Source organism: Tarenaya hassleriana, unplaced genomic scaffold (genome assembly GCF_000463585.1).
Source record: "Tarenaya hassleriana unplaced genomic scaffold, ASM46358v1 Cleome2, whole genome shotgun sequence".
NCBI lineage: Eukaryota > Viridiplantae > Streptophyta > Magnoliopsida > Brassicales > Cleomaceae > Tarenaya > Tarenaya hassleriana.
This window is the reverse complement of record NW_010965372.1, coordinates 4,124,499-4,147,312: the sequence shown is the minus strand read 5'-3', so window position 1 is coordinate 4,147,312 and position 22,814 is coordinate 4,124,499. Positions and strand designations below refer to the sequence as shown.

At 40.4% G+C, this 22,814-nt stretch overlaps 6 protein-coding genes and 1 long non-coding RNA gene across 14 annotated transcripts in view; 3 read left to right on the top strand and 4 right to left on the bottom strand.

The window, feature by feature from the left end:
* Positions 1-76: 76 nt before the first annotated feature.
* Positions 77-2,397, bottom strand: LOC104812158 (protein DETOXIFICATION 16). Of its 4 annotated transcripts, none has more exons than XM_010539177.2 (8): positions 2,082-2,397; positions 1,463-2,007; positions 1,277-1,363; positions 1,142-1,198; positions 800-1,063; positions 577-695; positions 427-503; positions 77-290 (listed from the first exon to the last, which is right to left on the bottom strand). In XM_010539177.2, exons 1-8 carry the CDS (start codon positions 2,310-2,312, stop codon positions 237-239), a joined length of 1,434 nt encoding a protein of 477 aa, XP_010537479.1. In that variant the 5' UTR covers positions 2,313-2,397; the 3' UTR covers positions 77-236. The 4 variants fall into 4 exon arrangements, with proteins under 4 accessions (XP_010537479.1, XP_010537478.1, XP_010537481.1 ...); XM_010539176.2 differs by having other exon boundaries at positions 417-503; positions 2,082-2,395; XM_010539179.2 differs by having other exon boundaries at positions 800-1,038; positions 2,082-2,395.
* A 451-nt stretch (positions 2,398-2,848) lies between these two features.
* Positions 2,849-6,310, bottom strand: LOC104812157 (probable protein phosphatase 2C 8). The gene is made up of 10 exons (XM_010539175.1): positions 5,824-6,310; positions 5,444-5,552; positions 5,284-5,320; positions 5,137-5,181; positions 4,731-4,783; positions 4,159-4,320; positions 3,939-4,022; positions 3,449-3,538; positions 3,317-3,364; positions 2,849-3,154 (listed from the first exon to the last, which is right to left on the bottom strand). Exons 1-10 carry the CDS (start codon positions 6,249-6,251, stop codon positions 3,044-3,046), a joined length of 1,167 nt encoding a protein of 388 aa, XP_010537477.1. The 5' UTR covers positions 6,252-6,310; the 3' UTR covers positions 2,849-3,043.
* Positions 6,311-6,673: 363 nt separating this feature from the next.
* On the top strand, positions 6,674-7,181 carry LOC104812156. Its single transcript, XR_771560.1, has 2 exons — positions 6,674-6,777; positions 6,893-7,181. It is a non-coding gene; the product is annotated as an uncharacterized LOC104812156 (long non-coding RNA).
* Positions 7,182-7,334: 153 nt separating this feature from the next.
* On the top strand, positions 7,335-12,151 carry LOC104812155 (nuclear poly(A) polymerase 1). 2 transcript variants are annotated; one of them, XM_010539172.1, is made up of 12 exons: positions 7,335-7,439; positions 7,548-7,625; positions 7,750-7,857; positions 8,554-8,616; positions 8,708-8,869; positions 9,139-9,252; positions 9,371-9,433; positions 9,528-9,857; positions 10,488-10,652; positions 10,790-11,596; positions 11,731-11,807; positions 11,917-12,151. In XM_010539172.1, the coding sequence occupies exons 1-12, from the start codon at positions 7,335-7,337 to the stop codon at positions 11,960-11,962; spliced, it is 2,118 nt and encodes a 705-aa protein (XP_010537474.1). In that variant the 3' UTR covers positions 11,963-12,151. The 2 variants fall into 2 exon arrangements, with proteins under 2 accessions (XP_010537474.1, XP_010537475.1); XM_010539173.2 differs by lacking the exon at positions 7,335-7,439 and having other exon boundaries at positions 7,609-7,673.
* Positions 12,152-12,290: 139 nt separating this feature from the next.
* LOC104812154 (ETHYLENE INSENSITIVE 3-like 3 protein) lies at positions 12,291-15,430 on the bottom strand. 2 transcript variants are annotated; one of them, XM_010539170.2, is made up of 3 exons: positions 15,233-15,430; positions 12,849-14,612; positions 12,291-12,750 (listed from the first exon to the last, which is right to left on the bottom strand). In XM_010539170.2, exons 1-2 carry the CDS (start codon positions 15,265-15,267, stop codon positions 12,884-12,886), a joined length of 1,764 nt encoding a protein of 587 aa, XP_010537472.1. In that variant the 5' UTR covers positions 15,268-15,430; the 3' UTR covers positions 12,291-12,750; positions 12,849-12,883. The 2 variants fall into 2 exon arrangements, with proteins under 2 accessions (XP_010537472.1, XP_010537473.1); XM_010539171.2 differs by lacking the exon at positions 15,233-15,430 and adding an exon at positions 15,135-15,157.
* Positions 15,431-16,019: 589 nt separating this feature from the next.
* Positions 16,020-19,122, top strand: LOC104812153. Of its 3 annotated transcripts, XM_019202419.1 has the most exons (12): positions 16,020-16,361; positions 16,443-16,520; positions 16,666-16,762; positions 16,850-16,948; positions 17,047-17,171; positions 17,353-17,455; positions 17,539-17,639; positions 17,770-17,944; positions 18,166-18,339; positions 18,413-18,513; positions 18,598-18,677; positions 19,073-19,122. In XM_019202419.1, exons 1-11 carry the CDS (start codon positions 16,113-16,115, stop codon positions 18,655-18,657), a joined length of 1,362 nt encoding a protein of 453 aa, XP_019057964.1. In that variant the 5' UTR covers positions 16,020-16,112; the 3' UTR covers positions 18,658-18,677; positions 19,073-19,122. The 3 variants fall into 3 exon arrangements, with proteins under 3 accessions (XP_019057964.1, XP_010537470.1, XP_010537469.1); XM_010539168.2 differs by lacking the exon at positions 19,073-19,122 and having other exon boundaries at positions 17,056-17,171; positions 18,598-18,822; XM_010539167.2 differs by lacking the exon at positions 19,073-19,122 and having other exon boundaries at positions 18,598-18,822.
* A 675-nt stretch (positions 19,123-19,797) lies between these two features.
* LOC104812152 (E3 ubiquitin-protein ligase MBR1) overlaps positions 19,798-22,814 on the bottom strand; it is a 3,584-nt gene continuing 567 nt past the window's right edge. Inside the window, exons 2-6 of the mRNA XM_019202420.1 lie at positions 22,275-22,797; positions 21,532-21,687; positions 20,591-20,689; positions 20,366-20,494; positions 19,798-20,144 (exon numbers count right to left, since the gene is read on the bottom strand). Coding sequence (XP_019057965.1) covers positions 20,007-20,144; positions 20,366-20,494; positions 20,591-20,689; positions 21,532-21,687; positions 22,275-22,797 — 1,045 coding nt within the window. The 3' untranslated portion in view covers positions 19,798-20,006. The remainder of the gene's footprint in view (positions 20,145-20,365; positions 20,495-20,590; positions 20,690-21,531; positions 21,688-22,274; positions 22,798-22,814) is intronic.

The following is a 22,814-nucleotide window of genomic DNA, read 5'->3' as shown; positions in this document are numbered from 1 at the left end:
ATCAAAATTTGTGCATTTGGATTAGATTCATCCTAAATTTTTTCAAATAACCTATTATTGGAGGAAAACCCACCGGTGAATGCAATTGTATCCATGAAAATGTAGATTTCATTGAACCAAACCAAACACAAAAAGATGTGGATAAATGGCATTCATCCATCTTCTATCTATATGGGAAGAAGAACGAAATCAAAGCTTTGTTCCTTTGGACAGAGGATTGGTTCATTCATTCACTGTCAAGAGCTTTCTTGTGTCAGTGCACACCCAACTCTGTTTGTAGCTTTCTTGGCCTAAACAGAGAGAGGTTATATTTCTCATCAGAATTCAGAGTATGAACTGTTGAGATTATCTGTAAAAGACACTAACATCCCCTTAATCCCAAGTTTATTTGGGGATTGAAATCGAAGTAAAATTACCTCTTCGTACCAATTGGTGCGTATCGTGACCAGACAGAGACACAGAACTTGAGCGATGAGAGCACATATGAGTCCCAACCAAAGCCCCTAAACGCATACATACATACATAAATGCACATATAAACCAAAGATTAGATCACAAAGAATATGGTTGTCTTACCTGACCGCCGAAATGGAAGAAGAATCCGAGTAGCAATCCAGATGGAAGCCCGACCAGATAATATGATCCAAGATTCACTATCGCTCCAATCTTCTGCCATCCACATCCTCTGGCCACTCCTGCAAAACCGACAGTGATCAGACAGAACGGTAGTGGCATCATTAGTTATGGTGGACGCTTTACTTGCAAGCCAAGTAAGGTTTTCGTGAGAAGTGGAAAAAACCTGAGAGAATGCACTGGAAGCCGTCGAGGAAAGTGGATAAGGCGAGGAAAGGCATCAACTTTGCAACATAAACGACGACTTGTGTTTCGTCGCTGTAAGCATATCCCCAGACGTTTCGTATGAGTAACAAAACCGACGAGACTATGATGCCCTCTGAAATGAATATAGTTATGGCCACATGCACTGCCTGCTTTGCCATCTCGGGATTTCCTGCTCCTAATTCGTTCGATACCCTTGTGCTGCAGGGCTCGGAATGAAGGAAGACTGTTTGATTGGGAAATGATTTTGGCGATCTGAATCGGTTATGAGTGAAAAGGGCGAGGCTTTGAGCGATTTACTGACCTCGTGGTACCACTGAGTCCAACCGGGATCATCCAGACAGCCATTGAGGTATTCAGACTGGAAAAAGTTTGCGGGATTTAGGAGAGAAGGATCCGTGGAAATGCTTAACGAAAAAACCATCATAACTTTTCTTACCAGATGGAAAGAACAGAAGTTTCCAACACTGGGTTAGGGAGAAGGCCCGATAGAAGAACCAGAAGCTCGAATGACCACAACTCCAAGCTGTTGAAACGCATCAAAGAACATCTCGAATTCTCAGATTGAAAGAAGAGAAACGTAACCGTAAAAAAAACAAAGAACAGATTCGACCTGTGGACTTACCAGACCATAAGTGCAGAAGGAACAGCAAGCTTCAAGAAAGCAGGGATGTCGTGTAACGCCTCCGCAGAGAAACCTGTCCAAGTCCGAGAGCAAGACGACGAGAACTTGATATAACAAGACAGGAGAATGACATTCACCCAATAAGAAACCGAAATCGCCATGGCAGCACCCTTAAGCCCAAAACCAGATTTCAACACCAAGACCCAACAGAGAATCAAGTGTAGGAGAGTAGTGATTCCAGAGCAAAACAGTAGAGGGATGACATTGTTCTGAGCCTGTAAGAACCTGTTGAGGCACTGAAGAAGACCGAAGGGGAAGAGGCTCGGGATCATGAACAAGGCGTAGGAACCGGCGTGGTTAGCGATGGATTCGTCTTGTCGGAAGAACAGGAGGATCTGCGTCGTGTTTGCCCAGATGAATGAGAGAGGAACACTGAGTATGAGAAGAACAATCATCGCTCTTTGCATCTGTATCCCTAACTCATCGTAAAATTTGGCTCCATATGATTGGCCACATAGCGTCTCTAACGCACTCGCCATACCCATCTGCTCAAAATCCCCAAAATCCATGAAATAACAGATGAGAGGGAGGGGAGAGAGGGAGAGAGGGAGAGACTGACGAGGAGGGTGAAGCCGGAGACGGAGGCGAAGGAGGAGGCGACGGAGGCGGAGGAGAGAAGGAGAGAGCCGAGATGGCCGACGAACATGAGGGAGATGATTTGGAGACAGAACTGAAGCAAAGTCACTCCGATCAACGGACCAGACAGCCATGTCTGCTTCTTCACTTCCTCTCTCGCCGTCCACTTCTTCTTCTTGTCTCCTACAATCATCGTTTCTTCCAGTCCCTCCATTTTTTCTTTCGGAAGAAGAAAATTGCAGAGAGCCTCATGTTTCAAATCATCGTTGACTACTATATATATACAGATTAGATGTAGAATACTATCTATCATTACATGCTATTTCGAAATTTATTTATTTATATATATATATATATATTTTACATTTTTAACAGGAAAAAAAATCATGTGTACGTTCCGTTCATAAATTAGTTTGGGGTTTCCATCTGATAGTTTTCTTCCCGACAAAATCTGAAGTAACAGATTCTGCAAGGGGCATATAGATTCCAAGATTGACATGTTTGCCTTTTAGTACACCTGCACAAAAACATTTAATATATGCCAACTCAGTTAAAAAAAAACTCGTATACAAACAATATGCATATATATGTGAAAAAATACACAAAAATTTAAATTACCAAATAAATACATCAATTGTTCTAATTTTTTTAAAACACCAATTTACAAAAATTATCCAATTCGATTCACACACACACATATATATATATGACGATGGGAATTTTATGGGGCAGTCCCAATTGGGACGGGAATAGAAATTAGGCAATCCAATAGATTGATCATTCATCACTCGATCGACCAATTGTCTAATGACGTAATAATCTTACAAAAAAAGGGGAAATTTTTCCCAAAAGGGGAAAACCAGACACTTAACCAAGAGTGAAGAGACTAGTAGTAGAAAGAACACAACAACACTTAAGGTATAAATAAGGTTGTAGTGTTTTGGATCATCTGTGCCGGAAAACGATAACGATGGCCGTGCAATTGTCTTTGCACCGTCGTTCTCTTACCGCTTCTTTTACCAGCCGCCGACTTATCGTGCTCACTGTTAAACCCTCCTGCTAGTTTCACAATGCTTCTTCAATTATATATATATATATATATATATATATATATATATATAACTGTGTGCAGAGAAAGCGGATTGAGATGTATATATATATATATATATATATAACTGTGTGCAGAGAAAGCGGATTGAGATGGGTCTAGGTTCGTACCTTCAATAGTTTCTGAACAAATTCAACCGCATCGCTCGGTCCAAATACCTGAAGGGATAACAATGGATTTAGTTTCTTGGATTCATCGATAGAGGAACTGCAGAACTAGAAAAGAATAAAATGATGACTTACTCCCCACAGGCCATCGCAACCGAGAATCATGAAGAGTTCTCTCTCGGTTATATCGAATGAGTGAATATCAGGAGTTGCAATTACACCGAGCTGAGCACGAGAACTCTTAGTAAGAAGATATGGGAATTGTAATAACATATGTAAGAGACAGAACTACGCATGAAAAACCATGAACACGTAATAGATACACAGCTACCGAGATATATCACACTCTATGATGGAGGATCCAAAAAGAAAATCATCCCCAGTTATTTTATGATTCTTGTGCATGTTTGTGTTTTATGTTAGAAAAGATTATGTAAACAACAGTCAAAGTAAAAGCAAGTAGAGAAACTGATACACTCCAACGGTGTAGAACTTGTCATGCATAAGCTAAAAGGTCAATACAAATCAAAAGATATGAAAAGGGTTGAAATATTTTAGTAAAGAAAATTCAAATCTAGGACTGTATAGTTTCAATATATATAGTGTAGGCTAAAAGAGCATTTACCTTCTTGAACTGGCGATCTCCGAAAGCCCTAGAAACCTCAAGACGGCCCTGTAACCGTCCATTTGAGCTTATGGAACCACCAGCCTGTGAATGCCAAACCAAGATATTAACAGATAATAGTACTCAGATTTTATAGTCACCATACAAGCCAATCAGCCATGTCACAAAAAGAAGGCAAATTTGTACATTTCACACAATTTAGGATAGTAAAATGGACTACCTTCTGAATGCGAGTACGTTCCTGTGGAAAAATAGCTTTGTGTTCTCGAGTCAAAAGAATTGCCTTGAGAAAATTAGATTCTTTTGAGGGACTGTCTGATCCATTGGTGGTAGAGGACCGTGCCACAACAGCCTTAGCGTCACCGATGTTGGCAATAAAAACCTAAAACGCATGCACAGATGAAAAAGAAAGTAAACAGGTAATTCTTATGACGTATAAGTAGAATGAGACTCGTTGTATTCAACAATTCCAATGACGATCTGCCCCACCCCAATGACTCGTTGTAACTTTAAAATCTTTGTACAGCCACTCACAGATCTTTGTCTGTAGCTTTTATTCTATTTCCATTTCATTATTCTTGTTTAAATCTCATTATGATAAGCTATATATGAAAGAAGGAATTCAGAAAATTCCATCTGCTTGCAAAAAATTATTTCTCGTTCAGTTTTCCCCTAACACAAGCAGTCCTATATTCATTGCATGATTTTCTCTAGGTCACAAAGAGAAGAATGTCCCGTGAGCACTGGCTGAGCAATATTTTTAAGCTTTTTCAAGAGAAGTCCCACGCATACCTTTTGATCTAATATCCAGACGCAAACAGCTGTGGCGCCATCTTGCCATCCTCCTATGGAAAAGTCAGGAAGAATTCTTAGCAGAAACTTTAACGGACTTGGACATGAAGCAGACAAAAAGGAACAATACGTAAATAGCTCCATTGTAGTGAAAGAACAACAACAAAGAAAAAGAAAGTTAATCAAAACCAATGATTGAGACCCTTGCTCGATGAGATATAAGATGTCAACCTTTTTAGGTTGGCTCCTTATATGGCCAAAGAAATCAACAAAAGAAACTTAAAGAAATCCAGCCTTATTCTCTGACAAATGTGTATCCTTTTTTGCAGTCTTAGATCTTCATTGAATAGATGAGAGATGGATTCTAAGAAAAACCGTATCACAAGAAATTACACAGATAGATCACCTGAAGCACTTTCTTGAAGCAGCGACTCGTCAGCTTTCCGAAAACCTGACATAACAAAATGCAGTCGCGGTTCAGAATCAAGTTGGATCTGAGAAAACATAAAGGAACAACTACAAAACTTAAATGAACTCTGATTTGAATGTATACCTTCGAGTATGGCCTTCTTAGCAGCTTTGACGTCCAGCTGAGGCACCAATTAGAACATTTTGACAAAAAGGAACGAGGACGGATAGACACTAAGACATCAGATTGGCATCCGAAAACTCCAGCTGAAATAAAAATAAAACTGGAACCAAACAAAACACACCAACTCACGTGGTAATCCAGCTGAAAGAACATTATGGTGCAAATGCTTCTGAACAAAATCTGCAGCTAAACGACCGCCATGCCCATCATAAATCGCAAAATGCGCGCACCTACATGAGAAGACAGCAATATACAAGATTATAGTTTGTGCTCAAGCAAAAGACGAAAACTTTCATCTCCATTCATGATTCATCTCTGGTCAAGAACAAATCTCTACCCAAGACAAGAGGAGTCAGCAGAAATTTTCAATTCCTAGATTGCTACAGAATTGCATAATCTCCACACAGCGAAACTTAACTATAAACCAGAGAAGTTCCCAAACCAAAAGAGTCAACCATACAACAAATCACGGCAATAGCTATTCATCACAAAGAGTGGTACCTGAGTTTCCCAGGAAAATCCAAAGAAGCATCTGGCAGAACAACCCAAGCATCTTCCATTGTATGCCTGGATCCTTTGTCCTCAGCGACATCAGCTTCGATGTCGAATCCCTTCACCACTTCAGTTCCACAGCTCGGATTATCCTGCTGCGCACATCTATTACTATCGCCACCACCACGGGCGGCGGGTTCGGGTTCGCCGCCATTGAGTTCGCCGGAGTTCTTCCGTTGCTCGTCTTCTCCACTTCTCCGTTGCTTGGAATCTTCCGTACTCTCACTCGACGCTCCACAGTCTGTCTCCGCCGTGTTCTTGGATTTCTTCGCGGGCGACACCAAGTCCTCCCCGGAATCCGGATCTGCTTCACGCTTGTGAATCGGTTCAAGGCTTGATTTCTCCATTTCAGTAGAACAAACTGCGTTCTCGCTCATTCGTCGTTTCTCAGAAATCGTCGAGTCGTCTTGAGACCTCTCGGCTATTTTCTCTTTCTCCGTTTGGTTCCCCGGAAAATGAGAATCTAGTCATCGCTTTAACCTCGAAGTCACAAAGTTTCACTATTTACAAATGAGTCCCCAATCTATCTTCATAATTTATTTTCACCCCTAATATTTATTTTCGGTTATTTACATAATTACATTCGACATTGTGAATAAAAACACTCTTTTCATGTTTCTTTCTCCCTCTTTTATTTTTTAGATTTTAATTTATGGATTGTTAGTCGGGTATATCATTATTTGTGAATTAGTCCTTCCCAAGAGCTGGCCCAAGGCCAATACCAAGCGGAAGCCCATTTCAATTTTCAGATCTTGAATCCGGGTTTATTCAGTTTCCATTTCTAGGGGGGAGTTATATGTGTGTATACGCGTGATAGAGGAAACGCAAACCTCGAAGCGCGTAAACCTAGATTTCTCAGGACCACCATTGAAATCTCTCGTTTCCTTCATTGCTATCCTTTGGGTAATTTTCTCTTCTTCGGCTTCGATTTTCTTTTTTCCTGGGAGAAAATATCCTCCCAAAATTTTGATCGGAAGCTATTTGTCGTTCGCCATTTGTTGTCCGAAATCGACCGCAGCTGTCGGAATCCTTCACCAGCTACGCCTGTTCATCGAAGGGCGAGTGCGCCTGGCGAAGATTCAACCATCATCTCGACTCGGGCTGTTGTATCTGTGGCATCGGATTAGGGTTAGGGTTTTGTGGAGAAGAGCAACGTGCATCGAATTGTTGGTTGATTTTGTGTAATTTCATATGCTTTATGTTGTTCCTGCTCTTCTGGTTTAGAAAAAAACCCTCGATTCATGTAAATCCCGCCGCTGTATGATTAATGATTTCCGGATAGTAATTTTTTTCGTATTTTCGATTTTTATTGTTCGTAATAATTCAGGCAAAGAACCACTGTGGAAAAAAAGGAATTTTTTTTAGAAATTTTGTTTCGTAATAAAAAAGAAGTGAAAGAAGGAAAAAAAAAGAGGGAAAAAAAACAAGAACAGGGGGGGGGGGGAACTGAGTCGACAGTTATGGCAAGTGTCCAGCAAAACGGGCAGAGATATGGCATTACAGAACCTATTTCCTGGGGGGGACCGACAGAGGTTGATGTGATCAAGACTCAAGAGCTCGAGAAGGTTGCTTTGTTTGTAAATGTTCCGAGTTTGGCTTAGTGACTAACGTTGCTGCTAGGTTATGTACTGATGATTTCTGCTATGTTTCTTTGTTATTGGTGTGGTTTTCAGTACTTGCAAGATGTCGGATTGTACGAAAGTGAGGAGGAAGCTGTTAGAAGGGAGGAAGTTCTTGGGAAACTTGATCAGGTTTTAGCTTATTCTCATCAGAAATTGCATGTTATTGTCAGTTTAAGGGTAATAGTTTATTTTGGGAGTTTAAACTTCTTGATGAGTATAGCAGAGCATTGATATTCATTGTTTATGTGTTCAGATTGTGAAGACATGGATTAAAAAGATCAGCCGTGCCAAAGGGTTGAATGAGCAGCTTATGCAGGAAGCGAATGCAAAGATATTTACTTTTGGTTCTTATCGCCTAGGGGTAATGATTAAGATCTAAGTTTGTTCGAAGTCCTGATTAGAAGACAGACTCTGTTTTTGCCGTTCTTCCTGTTTTATGAATTCTTTGATATACAATGAAAAGAGGGCATGTAGAATTAGTGAAATCTGTTGGTTCTTCTTGTCATCCTTATGTCGCTGCAAGGGTTTCCTTATCTTGATTTCTGACATGACATGTTCTCTCTACGCAAGATTCTCCCACATAAACACATCTAGTGAAATGCGTATGGCAGTTCTCATCTCATGTAATGTATATGATATTTTTTTTATATAACCGATACATCCTTGTATGAGCATATTAAGCAGTGTCCTCATTAGTTGATCTCCCTGAGACACAAGGATTGTATTTTAGAAAGTGTTTACACAGGAAAATTTTAATCAATCAATCAATCTGTGTTGGTAATATCACTCATTTCTTGGTATGTGATTCCTGTTTTTCTATTTCATGATTTGATCTATGTGTATATTTTCAGCGAGATTGATTGAATATCTTCTTCAGTGTGTTAAGTCTTTGTGTCAAGAATTTGTTTCCAGCCTTGCAATGTTCATTTTAATGCACTTCGTTTCTGCATTTGAGATTTATTGTTACACAAGTTCCCTTTGTCCAACCATTCCATGGCTTTCTGGCAACAGTCTGTTTCTTTCAATTTGTTTTGATGCGACTTTCTTGTCCATATAGGTACACGGACCTGGTGCTGACATAGACACTCTATTGGTTGGACCTCGACATGCAACTAGAGATGTAAGATCGAACTCTTGCATCTTTAGGTTGAATTGATATTTCTTCCATTGTTTCATGAGTTCTTACGTTCTTCCATATGTGTGTCCAATAGGGTGATTTCTTTGGTGAACTACAAAGGATGCTAACTGATATGCCTGAAGTGACTGAGCTGCATCCTGTCCCTGATGCTCATGTTCCTGTGATGGGATTCAAACTCAATGGAGTTTCCATAGATCTCCTATATGCACAACTTTCTCTCTGGGTTATTCCAGAGGTGAGCTTTGGGTAAAGAGGGATGAGTGATTAATTGCGAAAACAAGATTTAAATCGTAATTTAACATTAAATAGAGTACTGTACCTTGAACTAAGTTTATTGAAATGATTATGACTATGTGGCATTATGAAATGTTCCTGTTTCTAATGGAAGAGGATTAGAGTGGGGGTTATCTTGGAAGCTAATATCTCTTCAAGAATCGTTTGCCATTGGTTGTATCCCAAATCTAGAGTCCTAATTTTGGTTGATGCATGATGGTAATGGTGCAGGATTTGGATGTTTCACAGGATTCTATTCTACAGAATGCTGATGAACAAACAGTTCGAAGCCTTAATGGTTGCAGAGTTACAGACCAGATCTTGCGTCTGGTTCCAAACGTTCAGGTTTTTGGCTTATGGAAAATACATCACTTTCACTTGACGTTTTAGTTATTATGATTACTTTTTTATGGTTTGCTTGGTCTGGGTATATATTTATTTATATTTTTTTTACTGTGAGCAGAGCTTCCGGACAACATTGAGATGTATGAGGTTTTGGGGCAAGCGACGTGGAGTTTACTCAAATGTAAAGAGCTCACTTAGACGCATTGGCTCTTTACATTTTTCCTTTGGTTTCTACACAGTTTCCTAAGTTGGTCTCTTCTATATGACACTGGCAGGTTTCTGGATTTCTTGGTGGTATAAACTTGGCGTTGCTTGTAGCTCGGATATGTCAGCTTTATCCTAATGCTCTTCCAAACATGTTGGTGTCTCGGTTCTTTAGGGTTTTTACCCAGTGGCGTTGGCCTAATCCCGTCATGCTTTCTGCTATTGAAGAAGGACCTCTAGGGCTTCAAATTTGGGATCCTAGAAGAAACCCAAAGGATCGGTTGCATTTAATGCCCATAATCACTCCCGCTTATCCATGTATGAACTCCAGTTACAATGTCTCCTCAAGCACTCTGCGGATTATGACAGAGGAGTTCCGAAGGGGCAAAGAAATATGTGAGGTAAGATTGTTTGTCAATGCCCTAGCACTTCTTCACCTCTGCAGATTCTGATCGTGGACCATAGGAGACAAAATTCTAGTGACAACCTTTGCTGATTCATGTTTAAATAACTCATAGGCATATAACGTTATACTTCGGCTCTAGTCTGCCAGCATTTCTCTAGAGCTGTCATATTCCCTGCTCTTAGTCACTGACTGTAAGTCCTTGCTGCTTGCATGTCAACAGTATTCACCTGTATGCCGTAGTGATCATGATTCAATATCAGTGGAGAGTATAATGGGCTTTCTGGTTCTGTTCTTTTGCTACACTATGGTATCTGATATTTCTGGTTAGATAGTCAGTTGATGCTATGCTAATGTTGATTTTCCTTTTATGGACATGTCTAATCAAACAGATACAGAAAGTAATATAGATAGGGTGACAGTTGAGGAAACTATAAACCTAGCTGTTTGGCTTCTCTGCAGATTGATCGATACATCACAGTCGCCTAGCCACCCATGTCCATTTATGTTTTCGTTAAATTTTGTTTGGTCCTTTTATTTTGTGATCACCAAATTGCATGTTTGTCCAAATACTGAATTTAGTTTCTTTATCTATGACGAACTTACTAAGATGATTGTTGACTTATAGGCTATGGAAGAGAACAAAGCTGATTGGGATACCCTTTTCGAGTCTTTTGCTTTCTTTGAAGCATACAAGAATTATCTACAGATTGACATCTCTGCCGGAAACACCGATGATTTAAGGAAATGGAAAGGATGGGTTGAGTCACGCCTTCGGCAGCTCACACTCAAGGTTAAAAATCATATTTTCTTTTTTGCAAAAGCTTCTACCAATTTTTTCCAACTAGATCTGTGCTTTGTTTATTTCTAGTTGATCTTTTATCTAAGTGCCGAATCCTTGCTTGCCCCTTGTTTGCTTTCAAAATCTAGATCGAAAGACATACTTATGACATGCTTCAGTGCCATCCACATCCCGGTAATTTTCAAGACTCGAACCAACCGCTCCATTGCTCGTATTTCATGGGTCTGCAACGGAAACAAGGAGTTCCAGTGAACGAAAGTGAGCAGTTTGATATAAGACGGACCGTCGAGGAGTTTAAGCACGCTGTTAACAGTTACACTTTGTGGAGTCCTGGGATGGAGATTAGCGTCAGCCATGTAAAGCGGAAGAACATTCCTAACTTTGTGTTTCCTGGTGGGGTCCGTCCTTTGCTTAACTCGAAAGGAACATGGGACAGTAGACGTCGTTTGGAACATAGGATGATGTCTTCTGCTAATGCTGCTGTTACAGAAGCAAGTTCCGAAAGCAAGGCTGATTCTAACAGCCCAGGTGACGGGAAGAAGAGAAAACGGACAGATGATGAGAACCCCGATGATCAATCGAGGAATCTGAAACACTCCACTGTTCAACCGCCATTGGAAGTTAGCTCTAATATGTCTGTTGGTTCCATCACTTCAAGCCCTGTGAAGGATTATGTCATGAATGGATGTAAACCCGAAACCCGTAGTAAGGATTCGCCTGAGAACATGGCAATAGATAAGATCGCTTCTTCTTCTGGTCCATGTGTTTCTCATCAAGCTTCCAGTCAAGAACCCGATGAGCTCGAAGACGCTTTTGATTTTGAAAATACAGTGAATGAGCAAAAAGCAGATGCTTCAAAGGCAGTTCCGACCAGTGTAGTTGGTACTTCAAATGCCTCATCATTTCCCGGTGGGGCCGTGGAAGAACTTGAGGAGGTACTCTACTAACTCTTGATTTCCCGATTCGTGGAACATCGTCCCGGCCTTGCTTTACAGTTTCATTCTCGAATCCAAGAATCTAAGCTGTCGGATTCTTACATTGTCGTGTTTTTTTTTTTTTGCCATTGTAGATTCCGGAGCTGGTAGCGACGCAAAAGCAAGATGTTACATATAGCGCTTCAGCTCAACAGCGAAAGCCGATAATCAGGCAAGCGAACTGGAGATTAGAATCCGATCATGGTTTTAAGACGAAGACAGCGGTTTTGTTTGAACTCAGTTTAAAATGTGTTCTTGTTGCTGTTTCGTTTTTTCTGCAGATTGAACTTCACGTCCCTTGGCAAAGCAGCTGGCAAAAGCACTTGAAAAGGAGGAAACGTTCTGTTCAGTTTTTTCATCTGTATTAATAATATAAACACCTTGAGTTGGATGAAAAACTGTTTTATTTCTTCGTGAGTTGCTTTGTCAAAAGAAATCGAGCTCTTTTTTCTATGTATGTTTGGCATCACATTGAATGGATTCTATATATGATTATGCAGTAATATGGTTACATCATATGCTCTTTACATATTGCGGCATTCAATTCAAGAACTTGTTTCTTGGGCTAAAAAAAACAAAAATACGTGTATCAAAGTAACACCTTGAAGCTCCAAAGAATCTCAAGAAGTGCGAAAATGAAACGGCAACGGAACGGTAACAAAACATCGTGAGAGAAGAGTTTGAGGAGTGACTTTGGTTCAAGCAAACCAAAGATGTAATAAGACACGTGCGTGAAAGAAGATTCTAAAAAGCATTAGAATCTAAGACAAGTGCACGAGACAACATTAGGACCCAAGAAATCTACTAACATTGGATCTTCCAAAAAGCCAATACCAATACTGCAAAATGAGGCACAAACTGATAGAAAAGAAATCACCACCATTTTATTATAAACGGTAAGCTTTGCCTACAGACGGATTATTCACAGGTTAATAGTATACAGAACAGAAGACATCACCTCTCCTTTAAACTGGAGACTTGAGAGTATCCGGAAAAGCAGAGGTAGACGACAATTGTTAAACGGAAAGAGAGAGGGAACCTTACAACCACCTGAACACTGTAATATGTCTACTAAGAGAGCACAAGTGTTGCATAACCCCATGTCCTTTTGATCCCTAAAATATAAGCATATTGGGCAAGAACCATGAGTGAATATTTCGTCAAAACAAACTATTGGGGAGTTAAGAACAGACAGGGAGTAATCCAAACTCACCATTTAAATATTTCTCTGTCCCAAATTGTAAGAAACTATGCTCCAAAGTAGTCCAGACCAAAATCATCAATGCCAAAGTCTTCAAATCCAGCACCCAAGTTGTCGAAATCAAATGGCCAGTTGTTGATTGGAGATAGAAGGTTGCTGTCCAAGAGTCTTTCTTGTTCAGTTTGAAACGTTTCTTTCCCGTTCTGAGGCAAGTCACTTCCAGTTGCATCATTCTCATTTCTGTGCAGCTCAAGGGGTTCAACCTCTGAAGCCTCAAGCCTACTATGAGATGGATTCATTTCTATGTGTGTCTGCACCCCTTCGTCCTGATTATGCCCAAACTCAATGGAAGGATTGTAGAAGTTATAACCAGTTCCATATTGCAGCTCGGGAGTTGGCAATGCCGTGTAAAGCATTTGCCTTTCATCAACAAACATAATTGGTTGTCTAGGCATTTCACTGGCAGGTGGAACATAAGAATAACTGTTATCGAACTGTGGCAGCTGAGGATGACCTTCCAGACCGTTCTCCTCTAGCCCTAAGGCTATATTGGGTTCTAATTCACCTTCCAGGTGAGTGTTGCTCATGTTATAGTCAACCAGAGGAGCATTGACATGATTCATGTCGGGTAAAATATTTCTTGGCTCAGCTTCTAGTTGTTCCTGTTGGTCAACATTTTCTGATCTCAATCTCGGTCTTTTCCTCCTGCGGTGTTTCTCTGCTTTGTCTTTATCTCTCCCTGAATGAGATGCATCACTGGCAATGTTTGCTGGTTCACCTTCTTGAATTTGATTTCTTCTGTTGTCTTTAGACGACACGGATCCTGAACCATCCTCAACACCATCAACATCATAGTCACTGTCACTGCTGATGACAGGTTTCCTCTTATCTGCGTTACCCTTTCGGGGTATCTCAGTGACATTAGATGCGCCATTGTCACTGCTTGGCTGCTCAATAAAGGACTCCTCTTGATTCAAGACAGCCAACCAAATTGCACTCTCTTTAGCTGTCATCTTGTCCTGTAAACATTTCGACTGGCGAACATGCCTCTTAATTTTCGCAATATCAGGTAACATATGCTTGATTACAGCTGTTAAAACTCCAACCTTCCACATCTTCTTGAGATCATGCGGTTTTCTGTAAGGTGGGCTTTGCCCTTTTGGTAAACTTAGTTTTACCCACCATTCCTCATTCCCTGTTGGCCACCAAGGAGGAGGAATCCCTTTCTCTAACGGATACCGCCTTTGCGGGGGATCACAATGCTGCATCAAAGAAGATAGCAGAGACCCTAAAGTTGCATCTTGCAGGTCTTGGAGAACATACTGCGAGTTTCCATTCCCATCTGATTTCCCAAAAGCTAAGCATTCCTCTTCGTATTTAGTAATGGCTGCCAGACCGTTCTTATCAAACTTCACTTTCTCCTTCCACCAAGCTCTTATATTGTCAGAGGAACCGCTGACAGGCTTGCCCTTTTCAGGTATAATACCATACACAAACCCACGAACTTTGCAGACTTCCATAAGCTTCAACATGTACTTAAGGATCCCGTCCTGGGCTCTAGACATTTTCTTTCTCTGAGCTTGATCAGAGATTTTCTTGGGCTTCTCCTTGGTTTCAGCTCCATGAGCATTGACCTTTTGTTGTTCTTTGATCCTTTTAAGCTTGACACGATCCTTCCACATTCGTCTCTCCAATTCTTCAGCATCAATCTCTTCGTCACTTACATCGATCTCAGCGATATTATCGCAGGCCAAATCATCAGTCTCATTCTCCATCCTGTCACCAAACATTACAAGATGCATCCCACTTATCAAAAACAGCCTTGCATTCAAAAAAGGAAACAACAAAATCTGACTGTCCAAAATATTCAGATCACATCCAATCCAACCCATGTGTTTACGCATCACAAAGTTCACGAAAACAAATCTCCAGCCCACAAAAGAAAGCTTTGTGGAGTAAATTTTTAGCTTTTGCGGCCAACTGTTTGAAACTGCTGAGCACTATTCCTACCCACTGAAAGCAACAAAAACAAAGAGACATATCTCTGGTAAGATCAGTTATGTCTCGAATCTTGTAGCTAATCCGAAAAGCCAAATCAATTTCCAAGCTTATGTAGAAAAAAACCCTCTTCCTTCCCTCGTCTGCGAACATCACTTGCCAATTGCAATTTCCCTCCCGACACGAAAAGGCTCCGACTTTACTCGTGTACAATAATCCCCGTCAATGGTTTACAAAGAGAGGAGATTCATAAACTTAAATTGATATATCGGAAATACCCATATCAAATTCAAGTCTTACCCACACACAGGAAGGGCAAGAACCCTGAATCTGCATAAAGAAAAAAGCCAAAATTCGAGAGCGAAAATGACGGAATTGAGTCCAATAATATTCCCCACCTGGCGTCTTCTTCGGCGAAACCAAGATCGCCCATCAACTCTTATGCAAAATCGAAGCAAGGAAACTGCAGATCCCTAAAAGAAATTTAGGGTTTTTGCGTCGCCTTTCGAAAGGTAAGAAATGGCTGCTGATAGCGGGACGTTACGTTTAGACGAACCAAGAAAATGGAGGTGAAGACGAAAGTGCTTTCGCTGTTCTCTCTCTCCCTTTTAAAAAAAAAAAATATATATATATATATATGTATAGATGGCCCTTCTTTAACATATAATATATTAGTGGTCGAATGGCCGCACACTCGTTTTTATTCGATGAAAAAAAAAACAATACTTTTTTTTTGCGAAATAACTAATTAATTCTTTTTTTAATTACAATTTACAAACAACAAGAAAATAAAGCATATCTATTGTATTTGATTCGATCTGATTTGATACCAGAATTATTTTATAGCTCCTCCCCTGTTAAATAAGAAAACCAAAAAAACAAAATATGAAGGAAAAGAATCTTGACTTGTCGTTGTGGTTGGGGCTTTATAATATAATATATTGGGGAAAAGCCCTTTTTTTTTTTTCCGGGGATCCGACAGAACAAAAGAGTTACGTGTGTTCTTCCTCAGACACATTGCATCTGCATGACAACTTTTCCCATATTTTCTTGAAAAAAGGGCCTTTGATTTAGTTATCTTAAAGTAGAACCGTAACGAAACTGTAAAGATTTCATATATATATATATATACACACACACGTACGTGCTATTAATTGCTGCATAATTTCCATTCCATATATTCTGCATGCAGATGAAAAACAAAAGCGGCCGGGAATCAGAGTTTACGTTTTTAACCACCATTTTTCCGGCGAAATCCGCTCTCGGAGATCGAAAGAGATGGCTGTTCTCCTCTCCGAGCTCGGCTCCGCCTCTTCACTGCTTCCCGCCATCAACGCCTCCTTCTCCCGCTCAGATTCCAAGCCGTCGTTGCAGATCGGTCGGGTCGCTCCGCCGCCGCGGGGGATCGAGTCATGGCGGAGAAAGAGGGCGGAGGAGGCGATCTGTACGGCGGATGAGCTCCACTACGCCCCTGTTCCCAACTCTGATTGGCGTATCGCTCTCTGGCGATATCTTCCATCCCCCAAGGTACGTGTATATACATACATACACGGTGAGAGTGTGCGTATAGGTGTATGTGTAGGTTTTTCACGTTCGTGGATTTGACAGGCGCCGAGGAGGAACCATCCATTGCTGCTATTGTCAGGGGTCGGAACAAAAGCTCTTGGTTATGATCTTTCTCCAGAGGTGATTTCACCATTTGATTGCAGCATATGGATCTGATGTCATCTCTCTCTCTCTCTCTCTCTCTCTCTCTCTCTCTCCTGAAAACATTAGATCTATATATAGCAGGGTCTTGAACTGCATACATATGACAATCTTTTCATGACAGTCATCGTTTGCAAGGTTCATGTCTGGTCAAGGATTTGATACATGGATTGTTGAGCTCCGTGGAGTAGGGCTGAGTTCACTCAGGGATGAGATTCCCCGTACGTAACGTATGCAACGAGAATTCTACATTCGTTCTGATCAATATGTAACCTTTCTTGATAAATTTCATCCTGCAAATAATATAGGAAGGAGATCATCCAGCAATGACCAGCTTCAAACGGCCTCGGATCTATTGGAGAACTTCATAAGCATATCCAAGAAGTTCGACCCTTTCCTGGACAGAGGTTGATCCAAGATTCCAAATTTACTATCTCCTTTCGTGGATTCGGAATTCAGACATCGTTATGTTGAAGAAAAACCTTTGTCTGGATACCTGAGAAAGAATCTGCAGGTTCAAAAATACTGGAGCTGACCAAGAAAATAGAAGATTTCAAGAAAGAGCTTGAGCTCATCCCATGGTACGACTGGGATTTCGATAACTATCTCGAAGAAGACGTTCCATCGGCGGTGAGGTGACCGTGCGCCCTCTCTGTTGATCATATATATGTCCTTAGTTTCATTAACGCCATTTTGGGAAAATGGATGGAATGTGAATGCATATGCATATGTTTCTCTGCATTTTTTGTTGAAGTTGTGTTCATGTACGTATATGTCGACCGTATAATCGAAAAAAGCCGGTCTTTTATAGATGGAGTATGTGAGGAATCAGAGCGAGCCAAAGGACGGGAAACTACTCGCGATTGGTCACTCCATGGGTGGAAACCTGTTATATGCTATGCTCTCCAAATGCAGTAAGTTATCATTCACATTATAACCAGATTTTCCGAAATGCCCTTATCATTTTCCGGGGGAATGACGACGCATTTTACAAAAGGTTTCGAAGGAAGGGAAACCGGGTTGGCGTCTGTAACCACTCTGGCCTCGACTTTGGACTATTCCTCCTCGAACTCGTTCTGTAAAAACCTGTTACTAGTGGTAAGTATCACCGTAACATTGCTGAATATATCAGGATTTGATCATGTTGGTTTTAAGATGTTGTGTTCTTGTCTGTAATTAACAGATCGTAACGTACCGAACGAATGAATGATTCGTTTGTTTTGTACAGGCTGAGCCGGTTCGAGCGTCGAATATTTCTGTCATACCGATCGGGGTTATGTACGCAATGGCTCACCCGTTCATGTTCCGCCCTCCATACGCGTTGTCGTGCTTGACTACTAAGCTCTCCGCCCCTCAAATGATGAATCCCGAGCTGCTTGAAAAGCTTGTCTTGAACAACTTTTGTAAGTACGATGAAAGTTTTTCATTAGCCATATAGTTCACTTCTCTTTTCAAATACTCAAGTTTACTCGACAAAAGAAAGATTATCGAATTGAGAGTTATGAAGCCAATTTCTTACAATTTAACATGGTATCAGATTCTGATTACTTTTATTTTTAGTTATGCGAGTAACGATAATATCTCCATAACATTTCCATCGAAAAATTCCATTGGAATGACGCAGGCACCGTGCCGTCTAAGCTTCTCTTGCAGCTATCAACGGCAGCTCAAGATAGCCGAGGATTGCAAGACATAACGGGTACCTTCTATTACAAGGAACATATCGGCGAATCCACGGTCCCTATCTTAGCCATTGCCGGCGACCGAGATTCGGTCTGCCCTCCTGACGCTGTTTACGGTATGCTCCTCCACATCATCGGAAAACGTTATACAGATTCGGATTCTTTTAACTGCGCCGTCGGTGTGGGCAGAGACAGTGAAGCTGATACCAGAATCTTTGGTCACTTACAAAGTTGTTGGAGAACCGGGGGGCCCACATTACGGTCACTACGATCTCATTGGAAGCCTCGCGGTAATGAACCGAACCGAGCAAACTATGTCTTCGGGTTAATTATTTTTTTAATCAGTGGTTTTTGGTGTATTATTAACACTGCAGGCTCCAATGGAAGTGTATCCTCTGATTGTTCAGTTTCTTGAGCTTCACGATGAAATCTAGATGACCCATCAGTTCCAAAGGTAAATGGAATCTGATATATATGCATATATATATATATATATATATATAGGATTATGTATCTTCTGTAAACAAGAAAATACAGGCAGACACGCATGAAACAGGTTATATATATATGTGTGTATGCTCATATATCAAAGTGATTTATTCTTGTGTATGTTTTTATTTATTGAAAAAAATAATTATTGTGTAAATAAATTATTACTTTTATTCAATTTTGAAATTATTTACTTGCTCAATTAATTTGTTTCGAAAGAAATGATGTGCGTTCAATTTTTTTTATATGGAATTCAACTTTAACATAATTTAAAATAGTAAGTCGATTTTAAACAAACCCTAATTCTCGTCATATTAAAAAAATGAGATTTTTTTTAGTGTTTATTGGAATCAATGGCAGGAATTGTCGGAAAACGAATGTTGTCGTGTCTTCCGTGTCGAAGACTCTCGTCAATACGTCAAAAAGATCATTTTTTTTTTCAGATCAACGACAGAGTTGTCAGTTTTGCGCCGTACGAAAATAATGTTGAAATGTACCTAATATTTTGTTCAAAAATTTATTATTATTAATAATATTATATAATATCATGACATTTTAGTTCACCCAATCATTTCCAAACCCAATACTGATAATCGTAAATTATAGCCCAATCCATATGATTGGAATTCTGGGTTTGAAGCAGGGATTGTCAAAATTATTATAAAAAAATAAAACTATTTGAATTTGTCTCGAAATTGATTCAAAATCAGGTGCTTGAATATTTATCCGATATTCTTTCAACATTTGGATATATCTAAGTTTGGTATTGGAAACATCAATGTGTTTTTTATTTATTTACTATGAAAATACGTTTACTTTTTAATTATTTATAATGTTATTTTATCACTGAAATTTATATAAATCATTGTCTATTTTCGGTGACAAAAAATTGATATAAAAATACAATAAATTCAATTTTTTTTTATCACAGATTTAAGTTTAATTTTTCGTGGATTATTCTCTTCGGTTTCGGAATCCAAAACAACAAAATTTTCAGGTAACCAACCATATCCATGCAATTATGGGAATTGGAAATAAAAATCATAAAGAAAACATGAAAACGTAAAAAATAAATAAAAACCAGAAGAAAAGAAGTAGCAGAGCATAAAACTGTTGGAAAGTCACATTGGAGGAGGATTCAAACCTCCAAAGACAAAAGAATGAACAACCTGAACTTGAGATGGGAAAATCAGATCTATACAACCAAACAGGTTCATATATGGAAACCGAATACAGATTTCAGGCATGTCGGAATCCGAGCTCGAAGAAAAAAAAAGAACGGATTCAGGGCTTCTTACAGATCGACGGGGTTAGCCTCGGTCTTGCAGACAGGGCAGGCATTCTTTCTTGACAGCCATTGTTTCACACATTCGACATGGAAGCTGTGCCCACAATTCAGTTTACCTGTCTCTTCATCGATCCCGTACTCCTCCTGTCAAACAAAAACCAGTTTCACGTTCTGAACTTTCTAATCGCACACCGATGATTCTTTACTCTGGTCTGGTTTGGCAAATCTGGAAGGTAAAGCCCGGGAATTGTTTATCATCGGTGATCCTATCTTGACTAGAAAAATGGATTCTTGATTCCACAAGACGAGGAAAGATTTGCCCTTTATGTGCCTGTTTGATCCATATAAGCAATTCTAGGCCTTACCTGACAAATGCTGCACTTTTTATCTGCATCTGAAATCGAGGGTTTGATCTTTCGTAGGCATCGGTTTATCTCCTCTTCTTTTAGACCGGTGTTCACATATCCGATTCTATCACCGAGCTCAAGTAGTTGCTGCATAAACAAGCCACAGAGAAAGATCCATTATTACTTCCAATATAATTTTGATGGGATGGCACATCAAAATCAATATGTGACTCTTAGACACACCTCATATGACATGTTATCGACATCGAGCCTCAGGTCGCGGAAGTGATCGTGTGAATCAAACACCCCTCCCATCACAAAACCATTCTGCAGCATCATAATCTGCAAAATAAAGGGTCAGAGAAAATCTAAAATAGACTTAGCTGCATGAACCAACTCTCGAATCAGTCAAATATAACGGTCCTTCAAAAGATTTTACTGCACTGCAGAAGATAAAATTTAACCAAGTCTACACTCACGGTACTGTTTTTCGTTTTCTTCATGACGTGGGAAACGATATATACATACATACAAAGGGCATTCTAAGACGATCTCTTAATTAAGATGAAACCCGCAAGCCAAACCTCAGGTTTAAAGTCCACCCTGGTCTTTGCCCTTGACTACTGAGACAATCCAGTCAAAGTAATTACAATCACATGTCTGTTGGGTCCCAAGAGCAATCAAAGGCAGAGCCTAGGAAGAGCTGGACATATTTGCTTTTTATTCGTACAGAGCTTCATAGAAACTAACGTTGTTGCTTGTTCATCGAAAAACCAAAACTTTTATAATTAGTAACCTCGACAGAGGTACAATTTAGATAGCACGTGTTACATTAGCAAGACTCATAAAGTGACAGAGAGACTAATCACTTCAAACCCGAGACAAGATGTTAAGATCCTAGGCTCTTATAAGCAGCTCAATTAGAGCTCATAAGTTTAAAGCTCTAGCTGCTTTGCCCATGAAAGTAAGAAATTCAGCTAATATCACTTGTCATGGTTTCAGCAAAAAAATAACACTAAGTATGAAACAAAAACTGTGTTCCTATAGGTGGCAGTTTACTCCTAGCCATTCTGGTGTTTTGATGCTTGTAACAAGGAGCCATCACAACTTATGTCACATAAACGAAACCCAAGTGACTAAATTTGAAGAATCGTTGACATTTTCCATGCAGATAAAGATCGTACCTCAGCAAGACCCTCGGCGTAAGGGTGTCGAAAATGACGATGCTGTCTGTTGGGGAACAATGTTGGCTCAGGGCGTGAGGTCACAAAGGTTGGATCTGAATCCCAAAAAGGAGGAAATTCTTGATTGGGAGAGCGCCTTGGAAGGACAGAAGAAGACTGCCAATATTCGTAACATTGAGTCAGCAATGTTCAAACAGATAGTCAATTTCCTAAAGACAATGAAACCACAATCTCCCGTCAAACCTCATAGTTCCTTTACAATGCTACAATATGTAACCATGCTAATACTTCCAATCTCCAACCAAAAGGAAGTTTTTTAAATTCAGATTTGTTTATTCCAATTCAACCCTAACTGCTAGTGACCAAACACCCAAGAAAACTTACAATATTGAATCTCCACCAAAGTAGGCCACTGTACATTCCACTTCAAGACAAGACCGAATCCAAATTAGACACGAAACAGAGTTATTGTAATTTCATTTTCAGGGTCTGTAGGCAAAGTTTTGTTCATGGCAGAAAGACAAACTTTTGGCAAAAATCACTTCAACTAGACTAGTTCCAACCACTCCACAAGAAAACAAGCAGACATCAACCTCAGAAACATTAACACGCAACAATGTGATTCAGTAAAAGTTCTTGATAACAACACAGATGTCCACCAGCAAATGTTCAGAAGTCACTTCAATGAGCACACAAGCACAAAATGGGAAGATATTGCAGAGAAGGGAAGCATAGAGAGATACCTCTCTGTGATTGTAATTGTTATTACTGCTACTATTGCTCCTATCTCCATCAATTTTGCGTCTCGCCGGAAGATTCCTTCTCGAAGGACCCGACACGACCGGATCAACAGAGCCCCCGACCACCGCATCCGTCGAGAACCCAATTCCCGGTCCGCACCAGACATCCGGAATCGCCACGCAACCACCTCCATCGACACCACCTCCTCTACTCTCGCTCAAGATCTTAATCGAGCCGCCATTGAAGCCCCCACCGTTCTTCTTCTTGTTGCTGTTCTTCTTCCTCTTATCCTTCGCCTTCTTCTCCTCCCCCCACTCCGCGGAGGAGCGAATCACGGCGGGGACGGAGACCTGCTGAGAAGCGGCGGCGGTGCAACCCAGCCCACGAAAAGACGCCGCTTGGGAGAAGCCAATGGGTTTCTTCCTCGTGGGCAAGGAGGTATTGTTGGAGGTGGTGGGGACGAGGAATAAGGACATGGCGGATTTGCAGAGCCGGGTCGGTTGCGCCGCCGTAGGAACGACGTGGGTCAGCGGCGGGGGTCT

Coding starts and splice junctions, on each gene's coding strand:
- LOC104812157 (XM_010539175.1), bottom strand. CDS start 6,251: ATGAGCGAGAACGCAGTTTGTTCTACTGAAATGGAGAAATCAAGCCTT. Junction 5,321..5,443: donor CTGGATTACCACGTGAGTTG/GTGTGTTTTGTT, acceptor TTGGTGCCTCAG/CTGGACGTCAAAGCTGCTAA. Junction 4,784..5,136: donor GCTTCAAGAAAGTGCTTCAG/GTGATCTATCTG, acceptor ACTTTTCCATAG/GAGGATGGCAAGATGGCGCC.
- LOC104812158 (XM_010539176.2), bottom strand. CDS start 2,312: ATGGAGGGACTGGAAGAAACGATGATTGTAGGAGACAAGAAGAAGAAG. Junction 1,199..1,276: donor ACTTCTGTTCTTTCCATCTG/GTAAGAAAAGTT, acceptor AACTTTTTCCAG/TCTGAATACCTCAATGGCTG. Junction 291..416: donor GCACCAATTGGTACGAAGAG/GTAATTTTACTT, acceptor CTCTCTGTTTAG/GCCAAGAAAGCTACAAACAG.
- LOC104812155 (XM_010539172.1), top strand. CDS start 7,335: ATGGCAAGTGTCCAGCAAAACGGGCAGAGATATGGCATTACAGAACCT. Junction 8,870..9,138: donor CTCTCTGGGTTATTCCAGAG/GTGAGCTTTGGG, acceptor GTAATGGTGCAG/GATTTGGATGTTTCACAGGA. Junction 9,858..10,487: donor GGGGCAAAGAAATATGTGAG/GTAAGATTGTTT, acceptor GTTGACTTATAG/GCTATGGAAGAGAACAAAGC.
- LOC104812154 (XM_010539170.2), bottom strand. CDS start 15,267: ATGGGCGATCTTGGTTTCGCCGAAGAAGACGCCAG. Junction 14,613..15,232: donor TTCGCCGAAGAAGACGCCAG/GTGGGGAATATT, acceptor GTTTGGTGACAG/GATGGAGAATGAGACTGATG.
- LOC104812153 (XM_019202419.1), top strand. CDS start 16,113: ATGGCTGTTCTCCTCTCCGAGCTCGGCTCCGCCTCTTCACTGCTTCCC. Junction 17,456..17,538: donor TGCTATGCTCTCCAAATGCA/GTAAGTTATCAT, acceptor ATTTTACAAAAG/GTTTCGAAGGAAGGGAAACC. Junction 17,640..17,769: donor GTAAAAACCTGTTACTAGTG/GTAAGTATCACC, acceptor TGTTTTGTACAG/GCTGAGCCGGTTCGAGCGTC.